Source organism: Oxyura jamaicensis, chromosome 3 (genome assembly GCF_011077185.1).
Source record: "Oxyura jamaicensis isolate SHBP4307 breed ruddy duck chromosome 3, BPBGC_Ojam_1.0, whole genome shotgun sequence".
NCBI lineage: Eukaryota > Metazoa > Chordata > Aves > Anseriformes > Anatidae > Oxyura > Oxyura jamaicensis.
This window is the reverse complement of record NC_048895.1, coordinates 37,156,967-37,179,554: the sequence shown is the minus strand read 5'-3', so window position 1 is coordinate 37,179,554 and position 22,588 is coordinate 37,156,967. Positions and strand designations below refer to the sequence as shown.

Genomic DNA, 22,588 nt, shown 5'->3' with positions numbered 1-22,588 from the left:
TAATGCTGATAATTCCCATCCAAGACTTTCCACTTATCTGCTTGCCCTTTCATTTAAAAGGGAGCAGAAATACTGAAGTCTACGAAGGCTTCAAATAGATTCTTGAAATTATGGACTTGCTCACAGCTCTGACAATTTTAATGCTATTATGTTTCATTTCATCCGCATGAAGTACAAGACAATAAAAATATCCAATCAATGTGGGTCATTTTTCCACCCTCCCTCTACACGCATGTATGTCTGAACATTGAAAAATATTTGGGAAATGCAGAAATAATTTCCTCTTTGGTAGATTGGAGTTAAGAAGCATGATTCTGCTGCCAATATTTAGTGATCTAGAATGCTGTAATGCTAACTGTGCCGATGAGAAGGCCCATGGAACAACCTTAACACTTCAATCACAACCGATCCTCTGATAAAAGAAAAAGAAACTAATTTACTGGTAATGATCATCCATTTTACAGTCTATCTAGGTCCAGGGAGACAAGAAAATACATCATAGTTATGTCTTGATTAAATCTGCACAACGGAAAACAAATTCAAACATTCTGAAGTACTTTTCTCAGGCACTTCATTAGTCATTTCCAGGAGTGTGGCAATTTAAGTGAATTGTTGACATTTCTAGAAACAAAGTTAAGTTGAGGAACAGGATGCTTTGGATCCAAAAGCTTCTGCTGTACATTTTTATATAATGCATGAGAATAGTACATTCTATTCAAAGATGTTTTAAATAGGGATAAAGTATTATTACATAGTATTATTATAAAGCATAATTAATAACTTGAGCTTTTGGGTAGTTACTAGCATCATTTTTAAGATGCTAACGGAAAAATGGAGACACACTGAGTAGTGGCTTATATAAGAAAATTTTATACTTCTATAGCAATCCAGATGTACCTGAAGTATATTCTAAAAGGTCTACATGCTACTCCCTGATTTGGGGAGTAAACTGATCAAACCAATCAAGTCTTTTAATAACAGAAGCTATTCCTACTGCAAATTTTTCAAACCAATATTTTTTTATTTGTATTTTTATAACATCTATCTTATTGTGTTGGGATAGCTCATGAGAAGATGACTTTTTTTTTTTTTTTGGAAAGCAGAATATTTTATACAAGCCACAGTAAACAGCGTAATGCAGTGAGATGAACGCTCAAGACAGAACCATGACAGACTAGTAGACTGGAAAGAGAAAGATAAGAGCAATCCACTAACAGAAGAAGCAAACCACCTCAGTCTGGCAACCCGTTTAGGAAACATGCAGTAGTACATAAACCTCAAATTCCATATACAGTTTTGTGAAAAAAACAAAACAAAACAAAACAAAACAAAAAAAAATAAGCAAAGTGGCAAGTAACATCTGGGGTTTGTCTTTTCAGAAATCAGCAATATCAGGATATGAATTTGTGTTAATTCTTAAAAATATGAGCAGTCTTAACTGACACTCTTCCCTGGCCTAATGTTGCCAGCTTTCAGGCTGCACAAATCAATTTAAAACAGACTAGAAGGAAAAGAAGGAAAGACTGAGTTTTTATCTGAGGTTTAGCTTTTTTTTCTTTTTTTTTTCATTTATTTTTTGTATCTTTGTAGACAACCGTCATCATATTGCAACAGATTCAACTGTATAGTTCAGTGAACACGTCATTTGTATTGTATCTCTTCAGAAATTTCTATTAAGCTAATAAGTAACAAAACAAAAGGATACCTGTCTGGGAGAAAACACTGCTAACAATCCTAAAAAGGTACATTTATGATATACAAGCAACAAAAGGGCTGCAGGAAATCTATCTATCACAGACTTTTAAATCAACTCTGAAGGAGAAGCAGCAAAGTAAAATATATAATCTCAGTCGCATCACTCAGCACTGGAAGCAAGGAAGCTATTGTAATTTTATTTTTCTTAGGTTGTGGACTGGCTCTAAATATGGTCAATCTTTGATGATTCAAAGAGCAAGAAATCACCAATTATAGATATCCATTTAATATGAGAGATGACATATAGAATCACCATATTTTTACTTAAGGTGATTTAACATTCCTGTTGGTAAAAAGTTAGCCTTTCACACTGTTCATATTTAAAGTCTTATGTTACCTTTTAACAAAATAGCAGGTTATAATTCATCAATTGTATGGATTTTTTCATCCATAAATAATATTACTGTAAATGAGCAACTAGACAAAAGAAGGTCAACATGATTTGGAAATAATGATGAAATCATAAATTGTCATGACTTTGAACAGAGAACAAAAATTACTCCTAGGAAAGGCAAACATTTTATTATTAATTACTTTACGATGTTTATTTAGGTAGTATTTGTGTTTAATTTTTTCATTTTAAACTTTTTGTTATTATCATTATTAAACAAACCTCATGGTTGTGGTTTTGGAAGCTAATCTTAAATTATGAGTATGATTATCCTAAAAATGCTCAAGGTATTTCCTTGGGAAACACTACATGTTGGGCTTGTAAATATGCTGAACAAATAAATATTATATTTTCTATGTAGTAAAAATCATCATTGACCTTCTGAACATTTAATACTACAACTACTGTAGAGAGATTCCACCCTGTTTTTGTACCAACACAAATCAGTGCTGCCACACTTGAATGCCTCAATGGAATTCTTTGTTACTGATCTACAGCTACAAAAATAAACAAACATATGTATCCATCCAAGAAGGTAAAGAATTGAAATTTCTTGTCTTTGTCATTTTAAGTGAGAAACATCCACAAGCGTCAGCAAGGAAGCCCTCTTACTTGAAAGAAAAAGACAGTCAACCACAGCTCAACAAATTGTTTCTTAAGAACAATCCTTAAAAAAGTATATAAATATAAAAAAACATTTCAAAACATATAGTATTGTAGAAGCTAGTTAAATCTGACATACCTGAGGGAGAATTATGAGCTGAAGCCAAAGATTTGGATTTTGAATCTGAAAGTCGAGAAATGCTATTGGCTCGAGTTCTAGCAGAAACTTTACTACTATCTCCAGCTGATGTCAACCTTGCACCACTTCTGATAATAGCTTCTGGGGTACGAGATGAGGCAGTGCTTCTAGTTATTGTTGCTTCAGAATCACTACGTGCTGATAAAGAGCCAAGTCGAGTTCTGCGAGGCTGAGCAAGTAAGTCTATTCTGGAAATACTTCTCCTCCCTGAAGGAGGTTTTGATGTAGAACTTGTAGTGGACACTTCGGAAGCCACTGAAGCTTTATCGGCATCAGCAAGCTCACTATCTGAGGCTTCACCAAGCCGTGCTCTGCGCAAGAGAGAAGTCCTTGTAGGACGAGGTCTTGGAAGAGTGGTAGATTTACTAGATTGCCCAATTGCAACAGGAGTGCTTTTTGATTTAGCTGATTTTCCTTCCATTTTGGAATGTAAAAGTTCATCTGCTGAGGCAAAAGGAACTCTTCCATGTGATTTGCCAGAGTAGGTTTCCTGGTCAGATGATAAGATATCAGAAATCGCGGAATGAGGTACGCTAGATGTTTGGTCATCATCTGTCAAATCCACCGATGGTTGTCTCATTCTACCACTAGATTGCACAGTTTTGCGAGCATCAGCTCTAGACCCACCATCTGAAGAACGACTTTTAGTTTTCTTTTCCATCTTTTCTCTGGCGCTTGTTGCAGAAGATTTTAAAACATCCTTTGAAGGGGAACCAGAGGAACATCTATCTTTATATAAGGTTGTAAAGCTCTTCCTCTTCTGTGTGGATTTTCTTTCGGTGTCACCGGTAACGAGACTGATTGTGCTGGCTGTATCTACATCTGATTCTGGTGATATGGAATTATCTCTGTTATAGCTAGGAGTCTCAGGACCTTCATCAGTTTTATTTTCTTCACGGAGTTTAGCTTCAAGGAAAGCCATCACAGCTTCTGTGTCTTTTAAAATGAGCGTTGTATCTAGACTGGAATCAGTGTCCATTGAATCACTTCTGTCACGTGTCCTGTTTGCAGATGCTGAGGGGGCAACAGATCCACTTTGCTTATTAATGTGAGGAATAAGTTCTATGGGTATATTTGTGCTAGGCTTATCTATAGTAAAGCTGCCTTGCCTCACTAACGGTTTTGAAGATTCCTTTTTTTCTCCTCCTGATGTTTTAGGACTTTGTCCTTTAATAGTTTCCTCATTTTTTCTTCTTTTTCCCTCACTCTGTGCCAACTTCACTTCTGTTTTATCAGTAACATGTCCAGGAGCTTTGTCTTGATTATCTAAAGTTTTGTGTGACACAGCAATCTCCTCCCTACCCTTCTCAACTTGATTTGTAGCAGGTTTTGTAGAAGATAGTTTTGAGGGTGTCCAGTGTCCTTGCTCCTTTCGTTCTTGTTGAATTTTCGCTAAAGCTTGTTTCACTACAGAGGTTTCTCTGCTAGTTTCAGCTCTCTCTTTACTGGAAGAGCTAGGGAAAGAAAAAACTTTTTCTCCTGTAGCTTTTGGTGAAAGACCGTTCACTGTTCTGCCTGATTTAGCTATACTTCTGCTGTCAGCATCTGAGGCACGAGCTGGAGTTTCTTTCTCCTGAAGTTCAGTGTCTTGCTTTTCACCTATTTCTGATCTCTGATGAGATGTTGTTTTTGTTCTGGAGCCTTCACTCACTTTCTCCTCTTTGGGAAGCTGTGGAAGTGTCCTTCTTTTTCGCTCACCTTGGCTGGTCACAGAAGTTGCTGAACCAGCACTTCTGATGGAAATACCAGACTCACTGATGTCTGTGTCTGAAAATGAGAAAGAAAAAATAGCTAAGAAACCATTCAATAGCAAGCTAAACACAAACATTAAATTCTTAAGATTGCATAACACTAATCAAGCAACATAAAACAGAATTGCAAAAAGTCATTGGAACATAAAAATGTCATTTGTCCACTTACCTATTCTATAGTGGGATCAATTATATTTAGGTAAACATATATTATAAAAGGTGGAACAAGCTCTCACGTAATGGAGATTTGACTATCCCTATAAGCTTTTTGAGTAAGTAACTCTTCAAATAATTTTCCAGCTTAGCACTTTTCCTATTCTCATTAGGCATAATTTCATCTTACGGGTAAGAGTGGAAGCACTCTTATTATTACAGAGTGGAAACTGTGAATTACATTAACTGCTTCCTAAACTATAATCAATAAATTGAACATACTTGGCTCTATTATTTCATTTCATTTTGTAATAAAAACAGAACAAAATCATGTATGTTAACACAATTTTACAACAGGTATCTCCTGATTAAAGGCATTAGATATATAATGTAGTTCTGTATTACCAGAACTACAATATTAGGAGTGCCATACAAAAGAACAGTTTATTCAACACAAAGTCATTACAACCTAATCCAAAGTGGCTGATACAGTGCATGTGTCTACCAAAACAATGTCTAAAAGGTAGCAAGGGAATTACTACAATGAACCATTTGTGGTTTATCAGAGACCTGATCAGGTCAGAAAAAGCCATCTTCTCAGTGTTCTTCCTAAAAATGTCATGTTGCAGGAAAATGGAAGGAGTCATTGCGAAAGCAGGGTAAGAATGCAAAGACAAAACAACATTTTTCCTCTTCTGTCCAAACAGGCATGGTTTCTTCCCAAAGATGGAAAATCCAGATTGTGATCACCTGGTTGAGTGGTATCTTGGGCTAATTACTTTCCCGATACTCTGAATGTATACTGTGGAAGGGAACGCTTTATAAACATGTACGTCATTCCTGCAGAGGGTATACACTATTTTTTCCTGCTTCATTCTAATTTCAGTATCTGTGTAGCATATGGTCTATGATTGCTCTCATATATAAAGGAACGTTTTCAAAAATACGTAGAATTTGAGCTAGGTGAGAAGCTCTCCTTGAAAAGTACAGCAAAGTACACCAACACTGTATATATTAACCTGTTTTTGTGCTCCCACTCTAGGTTTAAATAGGTCCACGATGTATCACAGTTACATCAGGACACAATTACAACAGGAAGAGGAAAGACAGTTTTACATCCCTAAACAGATTCAGCGTCACATTTCAAAGTTCCTGAACAGAGTTAAGACCTTCTCCTTTTCTTAAGACCTACTCGCTTGCTCCACAGCTGCTCGTCTCACCAAAGGGTTGCAGGCCCTCCCTATGAAACCACCCATCAAGGAACACTGAAAAGTAGCTTTCAGTATTGAAAAGCCCTACGCATGAAGAAATTACTGTGGTTGCTGCTGTGCAGGGAGCAGAAAGAATGCTTTTAATCCAAACAGAACATTTAGCATGTCCTGTATATACTCATATATATATATGTACATACAGGAAAAAATATATTATACATATATAGTAAATACAGTATATATGTATAAAAAGCATCAGAAGAAAAACATCACTTTGATCAAATTCTTAGTGGATAGGGAATGCTCTTTAAGCAGAAAACCATGGCTATTCCCCATTAATCATTGCAAGGAATAACTGATGCTGAATACCCCTAGTTTAGGAATCAAACATTCCCCCCCGGCCCGCAGTGTGATGACTCTGCTACTCTTGCCTATTTAGCAAACATATCAGTTGTACTGCCAGAAACATGCCTTTATTGCTGAGAAATGATCGTGCTCTGTGATTCACTCTGAATCTGGATATGTTTGGATGGTAAATAATTATTTTTGCAAGTTCTTTTACCAATTGTTACAAAATAGTGTGACATACTAAAACATCTGCCAATACACTTTTCACCAGGAAAGATTTAAAAACAACTTCTCTGCATTACTTGCTAGTATGTTTCTATTAAGGCTTGTCCCCAGCAGTGGTTGTTCAAGCAGTATAAAGGCTTCTCCATCTACAAAAATTCTCTAACCACTTAATTGAATGTTAAGAACTAAACAGTTGTACATAGAGTATCGGTATACTAAACTGAATACTATGCTACTTTCTGAGCTCTTTTTTGATTTGTAGTGTCAGACCTTTGATGAACAAGGCAGAATGACTTTTTTTTTTTTTTTTTTTTTTTTTTTTGCATAACTCATTCTTTAACACTTATTTGGGAAGCAGGAGATAAGTAAAACCTAAAAAAAGTTCCTGGATTATTTATCTTGGGAATTATCACTTCTTAAAATAAAGTAATAAACAAATGGAGGTTAAATGAAAATCAGTATAACTGCTATTTGTGAAGATTGACTTCTCTCATACATACCAGGTCAAATCTTTTAAAGGTATTTAGGCATGTAGCTTTCTTCTTGATATATTTGAAAGTCTTTAATAGAAGACGTGTGGAGTTGCTCAGCATTGTTGTTGGTAATACACATGCTATGTGAAATGTAACTTTACTAAGTCTTAAACAGAACTAAAATTTCTGAAGAAAACACAGGCACTTAAGAAACTAAAGATTTTGTGAACTGTTTTTTGGACATGCATCTCAAATAGTATTTTCCTTGCATCTTAGGTGCTTGAATGCCTTTTAGATTTCACCCTAAGTATTTTAGAATTCTTGCAGTATGGGTATGCACTACACAGTTGTTGCTTCACTTACAATAAAGTTCTTATAATGGAAAAAAAAAAAAAAAAAAGCATTAATTCCCCCAAAGATCCTGTTCAGTATCCCATCTGAAACTGACAATTTAAACAAAGCCAAAAAACACAAGTGAGACCCAAACCTGTTGGTTAACCACCCAAAGGATGAGTCTCATTACCCCAAGTAATGATTACTTTAAGCTATGATTTTAAGTGCCCTGTATGTATATCTGATGCTGTCAAGTAATACAGAATTGTGTGTACATGATACATCAAATAATTTAATTTTTACCCTTTCCATCTCCTTAGACATCTGCTATCCTAAAGAAGAGAATATGCAAAGTTCAACATCTATGAAGGGTGGAAAAGCTACTCGAGAAGCAGCAGTCACTGGTAAGACTTTTTTCCATGCACTGATACAGAAGTTTGCACTACACAACATTAAAAGCAAAATTTCTTTGAAAACTACCACAAAGAGCAAAATGAGACTCTAAAGGTAGAAGTTATTTTATTGCTTACTTTACTAAATTGCCTCGCCTTTTATAATTCTAAAACCACGTGAATTTACTTCATAAAGTAAATGATATAAAAAATACCTGTATTTGATTCAAATTAAGTTAATTAAACGTGTTTACATATACTTTCATCTGCTGAATGCAAGCCTAAATAGAGCTTCAGTTACTAATCAATACATAAAACTAGCTTCATTTTGAAGAAATTCCAAATAATATTTCCGTTTCACTTTTTTTTTAAAAAAAAAAATCTGTTCAAGTTATTAATTTAACTTTAGAATTAAAATTTATTTTATTTCCCTTCCTTTCATTAAGGAATAATACACAGAATTGAAAGCCAACTTTTTTTGTGAAGAAGCTGTTTTTTTTCAAGGACAGAAAAAATTTACAGATAAGATCTCTATAAAGAACACAGAAATTATCTGAATTCATTTACTAGTTTTATCTAAAATCTGAGGGCAGTAAAGTAAATTTACGACAAAACCACTTAGGAAATGCATCCATTAGTTACAACTAAATTAAGATGTTCCAGGACAAATAGAGGGAATTTGAAAGAAATTTGAAAGAAAAAAAATCATGGGATTCAAGACTGAGTAGCTCAAACAAGGGTTCGGTTCTCATAACGCAGGTGAGGAACAGCGTTAGCTATCTACACTGACCAATGAATGTATAATTTGGACAGAAAAACATGAACATGGTATTGCTTTTTTTGCCTCAAAAAAAAAAAAAATCCCCAAACTATTTGTTTATTTATTATTGTCACATAGAATTGAAAAATGTTTTGGAAAAAATCTCTGCTGCTACAGTTTTACACTTGTTTGAGGACCCAAGGAGGAGTGGGGGTGTGGTGGGGAACAAAACAAAACAAACAAACAAAAAAACAGGAAATTGAGTAATAGGCAAGCTTAAGTTTGTTCTGCAGAAGGCCTGACCGCTGGGCAGAGTGCCGAGACCAGGTTGCCAGACAGGGAGAGAATCACAGGATTCCACTCTGGATGCTGTAATGTCTTGGTTTTATCAGTAGAAAATGCATTCTTCTGAGAGACTAACTAAAAAGTCAAATATATAACTTGCTCTGAAATTTAACAGACGTATGTTTTCTTGAAAATCTGAAGAAAGCCAGCAGCTATAACAAAAAAATAGAGAACACATATTATACTTCTGAATGTAACTTTGTTAAAAAAATATTAACTAAAAAGATGCATAGAACCATAGAAAAAATAATTTATTTTACTCACCAATGTCTAATGAGGTTATTGGACACGTTCTGTAGGTGGCAGGGTGTCTTCCAAAGTGGTGTACACAGAAAAGCACTTTGTACTTTTAAAGCACACTTTTTCCCTAATTAAAAATCTTTTAAACTTTGCTGTGAATTTCGACGTCAGCTGGAATAAGAGGAAATGCTGGAATTGCAGGACACAGATATCTCTCTAGCAGGTAGACTGATAATTGGTTAATTTTTGGTCACTAAGCAGCATATCACTTTTGAAATATGGAACATTCATTGAGATGACATCCCTTTGTAGTTACCAGCCAATTTTGCAACAAAGAGCCACATCAACTCACATAATTTACAGAAGACAATTGAGGAACTACTTTGCAAGATGTATTTAAATCTACCTCAATATGCAAATACCAGTATTAAAATTACACTAGAGTTAAATTACCATTTCTAGGCTGAAACTGAGAGGAAGAAAACAGAAGGTAAGTAACATAAGCAACTGCTTCACAGTCAAGAGTGCAGACCTTAAAGAACATACTACTTAAAGTCACAAATGTCAATAGTTTAACTAAGGACAGACAGTTGTTCATTGGTGGAAATAAAGTATGTTTTCTATGTTTCCAAGACCAGGAAGTACACTGCTACTACTCAGCTGACTAATAACTGAATAGTGAGTTTCAGGTTGGACCGTTTAATAGTCAATCCATTAAAATCCTGTTTTGAACTTGGGTAGTACTGAAAAAGGTATAAGGAAAGAAACATACTATAGAGACCAAATCAAATCTAATTCAAGTGAAAGTTTCTTTTATATCACACTTTTTTTTTTAGTAACATTCAGTTTAATTTTGACACTCTTCAGACACATCAAAAAACACTACCACTGAGCTTGTTTTTATGTTGCTTCTTCTCAAAGACATGTAAGAATTTCAGGTGAAGATAAGGTGCAAAGAATAAGAAAGTTAGTTGTTTAGGTACATAACTGCTCTTTCCCCCCTTTCAGAGGTTTCTTCATCAGATATTATGACAACAAGAACTGCTTTTAGTACCGTTTTCTAGTGGAGCAGGCACAGGTGACTCCAATCTGATGTCATCGTGATCATGACGAGTGTGATTGGCAGCCAAACTGGCCCACTGTGATACCCAACGTTTACTTCCAGGGGCAGCAGAACCTTCCTAAGATAAAAAAGCAGAAGAAAAATTACTTATAGATTAAAAGCATGCTCTCATTACAGGTTTTCCTGGAATAGAAGTGTTAGACAGTTTTCCTGGAGGAAGTAGAAAAAGGAGTTTACTTCAATAAATTTTAGTTATCAGTTCTAGAATGGCAACATAAATTACTCTATGTAGATAAAGAATCAGTACAGAATAAGCGGCGTTTCCTAGTGAAATGAACTTTTAATCAGAACCTATAGAAAATATATTAGAACACGTGTCTGCTTCGAAACTGAAAACGGGAGTGAAACATGGTAACCATGTGCACAAGAATTAAGAATGTGCTTCAGGAAGATAAGAAAGTGACATTTTACCAGGTTACAAGACACTTTTGTCCAGATACAATATTGTATTTAATTCTTTCAGGAAAGACTACCTCAAGGACTGAAAGAATAAGATAATTTGTGATGGAAAGTAAAGGAAGAGCAGATCACTTCTTTGGCCTAAATGACAAAAGAAGTATAGATTAGTTTTATATCATCCTACTGGATCACTGTCTGATTGGTTTTTTTGTAGCTGAACTGAAAAGGAAATTGATTTGATATCCTGACGGGAAAGTCTTTTGAAACTTTTTCAAAAGTGTACACGTGTGGGGTGTACACTATTGAAAGCTTTATATGAGTTTAGTTGGTCTACCTTATTGGAATCAAAACACAAAATTCCGCAAATAAAAAAAGTCACTGACTGCAGCTCCATAAGAGTTACATAACTGTAGACAAGTAAAACAAGAAATTACAATTCAAGATCAATAAAAGAGATGGGAAGGACATGAAAATATGAGTAACTTGCTTCATAAGAAAATTTGCAGGTGCTATTGCAAAGATTAGATGGAGCTCTGCTGCCTGTTCAGATCTTGGCAGTTATATTCAAAATGTTGATTTTTGCCTAATGCATTGGCCACTCTGGGATTCTACTCTTTGATCAGGAACCAACTCTTCTTATCTTATAACATTTATTTAGCAGAAATGAAATGGTGAAAAATGTCATCTAGTATATGAGGGTTTCTTTCAAAATTAAAAGTAACTTAGACATCAAATCTCTAAGAAGACTTGAATTTATGGTCTTGAATGTCTCTTAATTATATGGATGACCCTAATTAATGAAAATAAAAGCATTATGAATCTATTTCAGAATGTTATGAATGAAGTATGCACAGACTTAACAAATCATCAACTACTGTGTGTCCACATGCTGAATTCATCTTATAATAAAAATGTTAAAAAATAAAAATCTAATAACAGGAAAGTAGGGCAAGTCAACGTTTCTGTTATTTATGGGCATTTCTGAACACAATGTAAGGAAAGAGTGCCAGAATCATATTACAAAAAATAAAAATAAAAAAGTGTGCAACATTTATGTATTGACAACAAAAGCCATTGCCAGTGCTTAAGTTTTATTTTTCTTTCATGTCTAAATTTTGTCTACTCTATTTTCCTGTCCCTACTAGCAAACATCCCTCTTTAATAAAGCAAATAATTGCAGCCTAAACTAAATATGATAGCAGTCCCAATTACCTTTACTCCAGAAAATCCTAATTCTTTGTGTACCATCTAACCAATTTCATACAGATACAATTTCTGACACATAATCAGCAATCTGAATTCCACTTTGCAGTGAATTATAAAGATTTTGTGAATTAATTGTAATTACCCTGCCAAAAAACCTTTTCTACACAGCAGTGGATGCCAATGCGTTTTATCAACTCTCTGTATATACAAGCACAAACAACAAAACTATCAAGTTTCTTTTAACAGTAGTTTAAACACAGAGATTTTAGTACCTTACTAAAGTTACAAAATGTGTTTCATTAAATCTAACATGCAGCACTATAATACAGTTGAACTCCAAACAGATTAATATCCAAATGTGAAAGCTTTATAAAACATTTAGGATAACAGAATGTGACCTTGATTTATTTTCCCCTACTAATTCATATGCTTGCATCTTGCAGGCTTTCCATAAGCAATCCTCCAAATCTTCTCTTGAATAAAAAGAAGAATTTCCTAGCCTTTCAGAACAGCCAGGCTTACATAAGAGACACCAACATTTTAACTTTCATTGAATCTGCTTTCCTTTATGTTTACCATATATTCAAACTGAATTTGAGAAACACATCCACAGAAAAAATACCCATGGATTTCTGTAGACAAATTTTGCAGCCTGAAGATTCAGAGCTTTAGGCTCTATATCTGGAAAAAGTCACAGCGCATGCATATGACTCCTGGAAGCCTCTCCAATACTTGGCATTTCACAGCACAGTAATAGTAACTTTAAATACATTTCAACAAACAGAATCAAAGTCTTTTAAGACACGTGTTCCAATCATTTCATGTTTAAAGTAGCAGACTATAGCATGCTTTCATGAATTGAAGTGTCATTTTGAAAGCAGTCTTTTGACCCCTCCCCTTTCCATTGCTGTTTCTGAACCACATTCCTCCAGGGGTGGTAATCTTTTTTTTTTTTCTCGTTCAAATCTCTATACTCACTCTATGTATACCAATGTTTCCACATTTGCTTACAGAACAACACTGACATCTATCTCAAAGTTTTTTTTCCTTCTATTGCCCCACATCATACCCATGTCAGCTACTGCTTTGCTGCAGTAAATGAATTAAATGGTATCAAACTGTTCTTGTAAAGTAAATCTCCATTCACTTAATCATCTGCGCAGACCTCTCTGTAGTTTAGAATTCACCCTTCTTAAACAAGAATGGTAACAAATCTCATGCCAGTATTTCAGCATTTCACTACCACTCCCTGTCACAGAGACACCACTTCCCATTTCTACTGGCAATATGTCACCCAGTGCATCCAAGGGTCATGCTTGCCTTTTCACAGCTATAGGATCTTGGTGACACAATCATCCTATGTTCTAAGTTCATAGCATCTAAGTTCAAACAAAAAACAAGCATCAAACTTCAGACTCAATGGTTTCTCTACAAAAGGTTAGGAAATTTGTGTAATAAGATCAGACAACAAAAGGACATAGAGTCCCTAAATATGTGTGGCAGTCTCCGCTTCTAAGGAGCAACACAAGTATTTACATGAATAAAGTTATTCAGTATTCACAATGTCAGCGCTATTATTTACTTTAATCTTCAGTGACAAAGACATGAAGTAGGCATTCAAAACAAGAAAAGGAACATTGCTGTCAATGGCACTGATGACCCTGCAGACACAGAAAAATAAGAGAGGTATGTCCTTTAGAACCACATCAGAAACAATATTGATAAATCATGTACATAATTTAAGAACTGTGGTTAGCGTATAGTCACGGAAAATTAAATGGAAGTTGGGTGGATAAATTCTAATTCTCTTTGTTCTGTATCACATTTAATATTTGTTCTTAAACTACACTTAGCTAGGTTGGCAAATGGCAGCTCATAATATAGAAAAAAACGTTTAAGTATTTTACATAAATGGATTTAATATTTTTAATGTCTAGGCTTATAACCATTGAAAAGACAAGAAACAAAGCATGCAAGCTCAATCCAGTTGCGTCAGACATTTACTCTGCATTTCATCTAGTCTCACGACTCCTTCAAAGTACCAAAGCTTGTCATATCAAAGGAAAAAGTGAGAATTTCTTTATAAGAAAAGCAAATTGTATTCCCTTCAAAGCAAGTTATTTACAATGTGCCCTGTAAAGCAAACATATTTAAACTCAGGATAATCTTTCAGCCCCAAAATGATTTTATAAAATCCTCATAGTTTCCCAAGCCATCTTTTTCATCTTCCAGAACTGAACTCTTAAATTTTTAACCTCTTATTCTATGCCAAACATTTTCATCTCATTCTTCTAAATCATCTATAGGTGCAACTGTCATAGGCACATGCAATAAGACCTCCCCACAGCCTGGGACACTGAGCTACCCCAAGGTTACCTGATTATTCAGGCAAAATCTTCAATAACGTTTATTCACTTAGGATCTGCAGCTCAGCATTGCAGCAAGTCTTCCAAAAAGCACAAGCAGAAAAGCTCACATATGAGAATATGATGCTCTCATGTACTTTACAAATCAAACACACCTGCATCTCCCTTTCCTAATAATAAAATAAAACAGTCTGTTTTGGTAAAAAAAAAAAAAAAAAAAAAAAAAAGAGTTTAGATATTACAACCTTCTCTCCAGTTGAACCAATAGCTATCCTCATGACTATTTCCCTATTACAAAATTATGGAACATAGCTCTGTTTTTCCAAGTTAGCTTCTCTTAGACTTCCACCTATGTATTAACCTACTTCTATTTTTAAGTTTCTCTAGTAAGCTTTTTTCCAACCTTCATTTGCCCTCATCCTTTTCTACATTAATTCATGCTATATCCATGTTGTTTCATCTCCTTTACTTACAGAGCAATTACCATTTTTCCCCTGCTATGCCTCATAATAACCCTATAAATTATGACTACGCCAAGATAACCCACTCCTTTCCCAATGCATGAAGAAAGCTTATGTATTCAGCAAAGCATCCATAGTAATAAAAAGGGACCTTTTTTGTAATTTCAACTTAATTCAAAGGAAGTGTTCACATGCCATTGCCAGAAGGGTTCTTAAACCTGTCCTATGATTGCAGAAGTCTCAGTCTTCTCAAATCAACCTGTTATTTGTAAAGTATCATACCTGGAAAGCTCAAACGTGGTCATAAAATAAATCATATATTCTTCTGCTGTTATAAATAGGAAAAATACAGAAATGGAAACAAATCAGTACTTTCGATAATCTGAAAAACTCACAAGGCACAAGAGAGCTGAATGCTGGGAAAGGCATGAAAAAGAAGAGTAAAATTGCAGTTACAGATTCATTCAAAGAAGCAAGGTGCAATAACCTTAGAAAAAGGAATCAGACACTAATCTAGACATACCGACTTACTAGTGTATCAGGGCTGCACAGTAGCTCAAATACAAAAATGACAAAGTACACTTTTTCTATGAAAAGCAGTCTTCTGGACACCAAAACCATTTGCATGGCAGGCAGACCGTCGTACTTTAAGCTTTTGATGTATTCCAGAAAAATTGCTTATTTATAAAGTTTGTTAATTTACAAGATGGTATTCAGCACCAATTTGCCATGGCAAGCAGAATAAATGTGATATGCTTCGTTATCAGATTTAATTCTGCTCCAGTTTGAGCCTGTTCTATTTCTAACACATTTTAAGCTATCTTTTATCCATCACCATGATATCAGAATGTCTCCCAGGATTTCAATATGCAATATGATTAACATCTAGCTCATGTGCATATTTTGAGTCATATACAAAGAACAGACATTTTCCTTTGCCTAATCTTTTATCAACTGATTTAATTATACTGCTTCTGAGGCAACTAACATAAGTGATTTCTCATGAGTGGCATCTCACTTGAGAAATGAAACCCTGAATTTAAAAACCTCTGGCTTTTAAAAAATAATCTGAAATGTATTTTCCATTTTTTTCTTAGCTGGCTTTGTAGCACACATTAAATGCATATACCTTATTTCTGAATTTTAATAGAGTTACTTGCTTTGGGCTATAAACATAACCAGCTTTTCCTCAGTTCCACTGTATAAACTAAAAGAAACATATACTTTGCAAATGTGTGTTGCAAAGGCAATGTTGCAACAAAATTCCTGCTACATTTCCCATACACTAGTATTAGTGCACATAGAAAAGTAGCAAAGTTTAAACTTTTCCCAATTTAACTTGCCTCTCTCAGATGTAGAGATTTCAGTAATGCAATAAAGGACTAAGAAAAATAAAGAACTTAGAGACCTGAGCCAATATTTTCCAGGCAAGGTTTTGTTTGCTCTTTAACACTTATTTCTCAATTATTAGTGCTCTCTCATCGGAAGAAAAAAGAAGACCATCAAAAGTTAAATTCTACCTCTGTGTCAAGAAATCCAGTTGTACTCAGTGGTCTTTTTTCTTCCAGCACTACTGTAGCAGAATTTATAGCCCAATCTTTTACTAAATCTTTCTGGTTCTCGTTGATAACAGGCCTATTATAATCCTGGCTGCCATCCACTCCAAATACCTGAAAATGAAACAAACCATTACACACATTAACCCAATACCATCCTGATACAATGTTCAATGTTAATGGATGGATGGTGGCATGCTGGATAGTGACTTCAAGTACTTTTTGTTGTATTATGTTTATCTGACATCTTGATGAAATCTACAGATTAAATAGAAAAAATACCTACTGCAATTTAAAAAGGAACAGAAGTTTATGTCAACACTGACAATTCAAGGATCTGCTATCTGGAATGGTCAAATATGAAAAAATGACACTGATGAAAGAAATAAACAGTGAAACCAGAATTATTACAAAAATCATCATAAGTCCATTTCCCAGTCAAGGAAAAAATCAAAAACTAAATCCACCACATTTTCAGAATTTTGCCATTATCTAGTGAAAACAAGAAACGTCAATGCTTAGCTTACATTTACCACTAATATGCTCATTAAATTATTTCTGTAATTGTTGCGGTTTAACCTGGCTGGCAGCTAAACACCACACAGCCGTTCGCTCAACCTTCCCCTTCCCTCTCTGGGATGGGGGAGAGAAACAGGAAAGTGAAGCCTGTGGGTTGAGATAAAGACAGTTTATTAAGATAGAAAATAATAATAATAATAGTAATAATAATAATATGTACAAACAAGCGATGCACAATGCAATTGCTCACCACCTGCTGACCCAGCCCAACCCCGAGCAGCCGGCCCCCCACCCCGGCTAGCCACCCCTATATATTGTTCAGCATGACGCCAGATGGTATGGAATACCCCTTTGGCCAGTTTGGGTCAGCTGTCCTGGGTCTGTCCCCTCCCAGCTCTTGCTGCACCCCCAGCCTGCCCGCTGGCAGGACAGAGCGAGGAGCTGAAAAGTCCTTGGCTTAGTGTAAGCACTGCTCTGCAGCAATTAAAACATCAGCGTGGTATCAGCACTCTTCTCATTGTAATCCAAAACATAGCACCCTACCAGCTACTAGGAGGAAAAATAACTCTGTCCTAACTGAAACCAGGACAGTAATACAAACAAGATTGCAGTTTTTCACTTATCAGGAACTTTGCACATATCAGAAGTTCACCAGATCTCACAATGTAGAATAATCTCATTCAGATGTGCCTTGGTATGTGTCATCTACTTTGTTGTTTCCTACTGATGCTTATAGCATCCATTATATATATCCATGATATATCTGCTTACAGTATACTGTTTGTGAAAAATAATTTTCTCATGACATTCAAAACCATAGCTTATAGACAAAAATACTAGAAAATATTATGTATGCTTTAGCTATTAACAAGATAATGTAGTGAAAGGGAGTTAAGCAGGCCAACCAGCCAGTATACTTTCTGTCAAATTTATTGAGTCATTAAGGAATATCAATTGCTTTCAGAATTTATGTATACTTCAAAGATATTCAAGAGAATATTTTATACCTTGGAAATGTACCTACCATCTATAAAATTTACATTAAAACTGGCTGTTAGAAAGAAGCTATAACATAAAAAAGGCTTTATTTTAAAGAAGGAATGAAAATGACTTTCACATGTTATGCTGCTGCTGCAAAAAAAAATAAAAAATAAAAAAATGACTAGTACAAAAGAGAAGGAGCTACAGAATTTTTTTTTATTTTTTATTTTTTTTCCAAAAAACTGTTTTGTAATTCGATTTTGCGCAGTAAAGCTAGAGGCCTAGTTTATTCAAATACTCCACGTTTGTGTATTTTAAAGGGATTCACCACTAGATGGCCACAAACCATAATGTTAATGTCTGAGAAGCAGAGGAAGGAAAAAAAATACTAAACATCCAGTCATTCTGCTCCTGCTAAGGCTGCCCAAACTTGTAATAAATAAATAAAATCATGTCTAGGTATTCTTACGCATGAGTTGCTTGAGATTATTTTATAAATATTTATTTCCTTAAAAACGTGTAGCGGAACATAAAACTCCTCTCTTGAAAGATATACTTCTCATTTGTACAGTTGCAGCAATTTCTGAAGACAGGAACAAACCAGTTGTCAGACAGTGCCTCCTTTCTTTGAACATATCATTATTTTGCAGCCACTTTTTCCTTTTTTAATATAGTTCTACTGTCTAGAGTTTTACATGTTCTTAAATGAAATGAAATTTTGATTTTAACACCTAAGCATCTGAAGGAAAATATTAATTCATACTTCCATAGCTACAGGAATCAGGCCTACAGAAGTAAGTTGTTGCTTGCAAATCTCTTAATATTAGCTGGTGGCACATTCATTTACTATGCTGAATTTCTTTACTTGTATCACAAACATGACCTAAGTTTCTTTCATTCAGCGTTACCTCTTCTAGTCTTGAAGCCCTTTTTTAAACAAACTTTAGTTTTCTTCTTCCCTTATTAAAATTACTGCAAATGCAAATTGGAATGTTGGCTTTTATTTATTTATTTTTTTTAATATTCTGTGAAGGCAATATTTGCAACAGTAAGATCCAAGTAACAGATTTATCTCCTAGTACTACTTCCAACGCACCCTCCATAAATAAAGTGGGGATATCATAGGCAAGAAAAGGTACGGCAAATATCTGGAGATGTTCTTAGTTAGAGAGAAAGGGAAAGCATCTTCTTCAATAAATTAATACTTTGTGCATGAACCTGCCCTGCTGAAGTTGCATTCCTACACAAAGCTTCCCTCCTTAGGATGGAGCAGGTTCACACAAGCATGATCTAACCCAAAGACTAAAACTTCAGAGGTGTGATATAGAAGAATCCTTTAAAAACAGATGGCATTCATAGATGTTTACAACTTTACATATGACAATTATACGAAAGGAAAAATAACGCCTACTTAATGCTTCGCAAAATTCAGAACATCTCTGACACTAGAAAATGAATACTTTCAGAATTTCAGGATTAACCAATCCACTTGTAATGTCTACCAAATTATGAAAATATACTCTCAGCATTAACAGCCATGGAATAATCTAAAGGCTTGTGCTGGAAATTTTATTGCTTCCATCTAGAAAAATGTTACTTGTACACAACAGGTTGCTGTCAGATGGTATGGGTGTTGTGATTGAAGCCTCAACAGATAAAGGCTCTATCCTCCTAAAAAGACTGAAAAACATTCTTCAAGATTTCCATGTCTTCAGAGCTTTCTGTTCTTTAAGTAACTTCATGATTTCAAAAAACCTTAACCACCACTGGAAAAAAGAAAAAGAAATCCAGAGGAAGTGCTGATGACACCTACCTTTGCATCTCTTCACTTTTTATACAAAAAGAGTCAAGTTTCTTTCTGTAAAGCTTGCATTTGTCAGAAGCAGCAGCCACAGCTTTAAAGAGAAGCAACTACCATCTGTATTTTGATCAACTGTGAAACTAAGAAGGATGCTTTTTTGTTTTGTTTTGTGCTAAATGAGGTAAAGGGAGTTTTGACATTTGTTTATGACTTAGAAAACTTTCCTAACCATCTCAAATCACAGGTATCCAGCACACTGCTGGTCGTTAAAAAATGGGTTTGCTAAGTTTTTGTTGTTGTTGTTGTTTTGCTTTTCTAAATCACTGCAAACAATAAAACTTCTACAAAATAATGATTTTGCTTTTTTTTTGGAGAGCACCTGGATGATTGGTAGTAGTGATTTATTCATTTATTTATTAAACTTAGGTAGTTGTAAGTAACATGACCAAAGCAATTCCTAGAAATTTATTTAGATATTAGTGCTTGTTTTTAAACATGCCCTTTCAAAATGAAACTATAAACTCACTAAAGAAGCTAACTCAAAAGTTAAAGTTTTCTGGCCTGCTCTGGCCTATTATTGTTTATTTTTATGGAATGGCATTTTAGCAGAAAGACTAGATTATTTTATCCTGAATGCTGTAAATTGATGAAGATACAAAACAGAAAACAGGATAATGATTTTCTCATAATCCCTGAAATATGACCAGTGGGGGAAAAAATCTAGGTACTGCCACAATCTGCAGCATTATTTGGGGTTGCTACAGCATCTCCGCCACCCGTCTGTAATGGTGGAACTGTCAGAAACATTGTGTAAGCTGTGGCGGTGGGGTTTATAAATAACTACTTAATTGTTAAGAGGCATGAAACAATTTCCATTGCAAACCAGAACATTTTGAACGGCAGGGGAACAAAAACATCTGTGCATGAAGTCAAGTCCCATCTATGAAATGTAGTCAAAATAATGTTGTTTAGCCTGAAATTCAACTGGCCTTTATGCAAATGGATTAACAAGTGATAGAGGGACTGCATCTGGTTTTGGCTCCCCAGTGGAAGAGAGAAATGGACAAACTGGAGAGAGCTCAGTGAGGGCTGCCAAAGCAGTCAAGACTGGAGCACTTCCCCTGTGGGGAGAGTTTGGGCAAGCTGGGCTCAGGGAAGGCTTTGGGGGTGCCTAAAAACAGTCCCTCTGCAGCTATGGGGAGGGCATCTGGGTGACACAGTCCAGGCTCTTCACAGTGGTGTGCAGCAGGAGGACAAGGGACAACATGCACAAGGTGAAACAAGAGAGGTTCAGATGGCATGTTAAGGAAAAGCTTTTTCAGCCTGATGACACCCAAGCAAGGTGGCCCAGTCTGTGTCTCTGGAGGGTTTCCAAGAGCCAAATGGATAAAGTCTTGGGCCTGTTTGACTTCAGAGATGAGCCTGCTTTGAGCAGGGGGTTGAACTAGAAACATCCTGAGGTCACATCCAGTGTGTAATCCTATGATCTTTAATAATAGCGATCCTAGATAATAACTTAGTACCTTGGGTCAGCCTTATACCTCAAAGTCGGTAATAACCTTGCAGCTGCAGAGCTGCTTACACCATGGCTGACATCATAGAATCATGGAACATCCCGAGTTGGAAGGGACCCAATAAGGATCATCGAGTCCAACTCCTGGCACCACACAGGTCTACCCAAAAATTCAGACCATGTGACTAAGAGCACAGTCCAAACGCTTCTTAAACTCCGACAGGCTTGGTGCCTTGACTACGTCCCTGGGGAGCCTGTTCCAGTGTGCGACCACCCTCTCAGTGAAGAACCTCTTCCTGATGTTTAGCCCAAACCTCCCCTGCCTCAGCTTGACACCATTCCCACGGGTCCTATCACTGGTCACTAAAGAGAATAGATCGGCACTTGCCTCTCCACTCCCCCTCATTAGGAAGCTGTAGACCGCAATGAGGTCTGCCCTCAGCCTCCTCTTTTCCAGGCTGAACAGGACAAGTGACCTCAGCCGCTCCTCATGTCTTCCCTTCTAGGCCCTTCACCATCTTTGTAGCCCTTCTCTGGACACTTTTCAACAGTTTAATGTCTTTTTGTACTGTGGTGCCCAGAACTACACACAGTACTCGAGGTGAGGCCGCACCAGCGCAGAGTAGAGTGGGACAATCACCTCCCTCGACCGACTAGCAATGCCGTGCTTGATGCACCCCAGGATACGGTTGGCCCTCCTGGCTGCCAGGGCATGCTGCTGGCTCATATTCAGCTTCCTATCAAACACAACCCCCAGATCCCTCTCTGTGGGACTGCTGTCCAGAACAGGTAATGTCCAGACACATAACAACAGACATATAATGAAGTCTTCTACATCAACAGAAAAAAGGGCCGTTCTTGAAACATAGTTTTAAATTTCAAACCAACAAATGGTAAATTCTCCAGGTGCGTCCCTATAGTAATTCCTTCACAACCTGTGCTTCTCCCAGTAAAAGAAAGGGACATAACAGCAAGTTAAAAACATAGCAAGTCCCAGAGCATCATGGTGTTATTTGCTGGAACACAAACCCAGCCTGACAAGTACAGAGGTGAGGTACAAATTAACCGATGGCAAAGTAGTTGTACCTTGAAGAAGGTATTGATCATTCCATCAATTTAACTCAGCAACAGTTTCACGATATTATAACTTAGAATATAACTTTACCAACAGAAACTAGTAATTAAAAAAAATCTTGATCCAATAACAAAAAAAGGTAACAAAATCTATGTAACACAAAACAACCAAGACAGGCCTTGCAAGAAGTACTGGCACATTTTGGGGGGTAGCGTGAGTTACCGGACCAACTCTGAGCACATGCCTTGTCCTATTCTACAGGGGCTAACTTCGGAGAAAGCTAGCTTTAGTGATCAGTTACTGGTCTTGTTCACTTCTTGACCCCTCGCAAGATAAGTTAATATGTTACATTACATAGATAAACTGTTATAAGTCAGTATAATGACTTTAGGAGTAATTAACAAAAGTG

General features: G+C 35.9%; 1 protein-coding gene across 8 annotated transcripts in view; it reads right to left on the bottom strand.

Annotated features, from left to right (window-relative positions):
* Positions 1-22,588, bottom strand: part of CEP170 (centrosomal protein 170) — a 100,919-nt gene that overhangs the window by 21,688 nt on the left and 56,643 nt on the right. For 7 of the 8 annotated variants that reach the window (XM_035320792.1, XM_035320793.1, XM_035320797.1 and 4 more), the window contains exons 10-12: positions 16,255-16,404; positions 10,234-10,360; positions 2,889-4,715 (exon numbers count right to left, since the gene is read on the bottom strand). In XM_035320792.1, coding sequence (XP_035176683.1) covers positions 2,889-4,715; positions 10,234-10,360; positions 16,255-16,404 — 2,104 coding nt within the window. The remainder of the gene's footprint in view (positions 1-2,888; positions 4,716-10,233; positions 10,361-16,254; positions 16,405-22,588) is intronic. The other variant, XM_035320799.1, reaches the window with a different exon arrangement.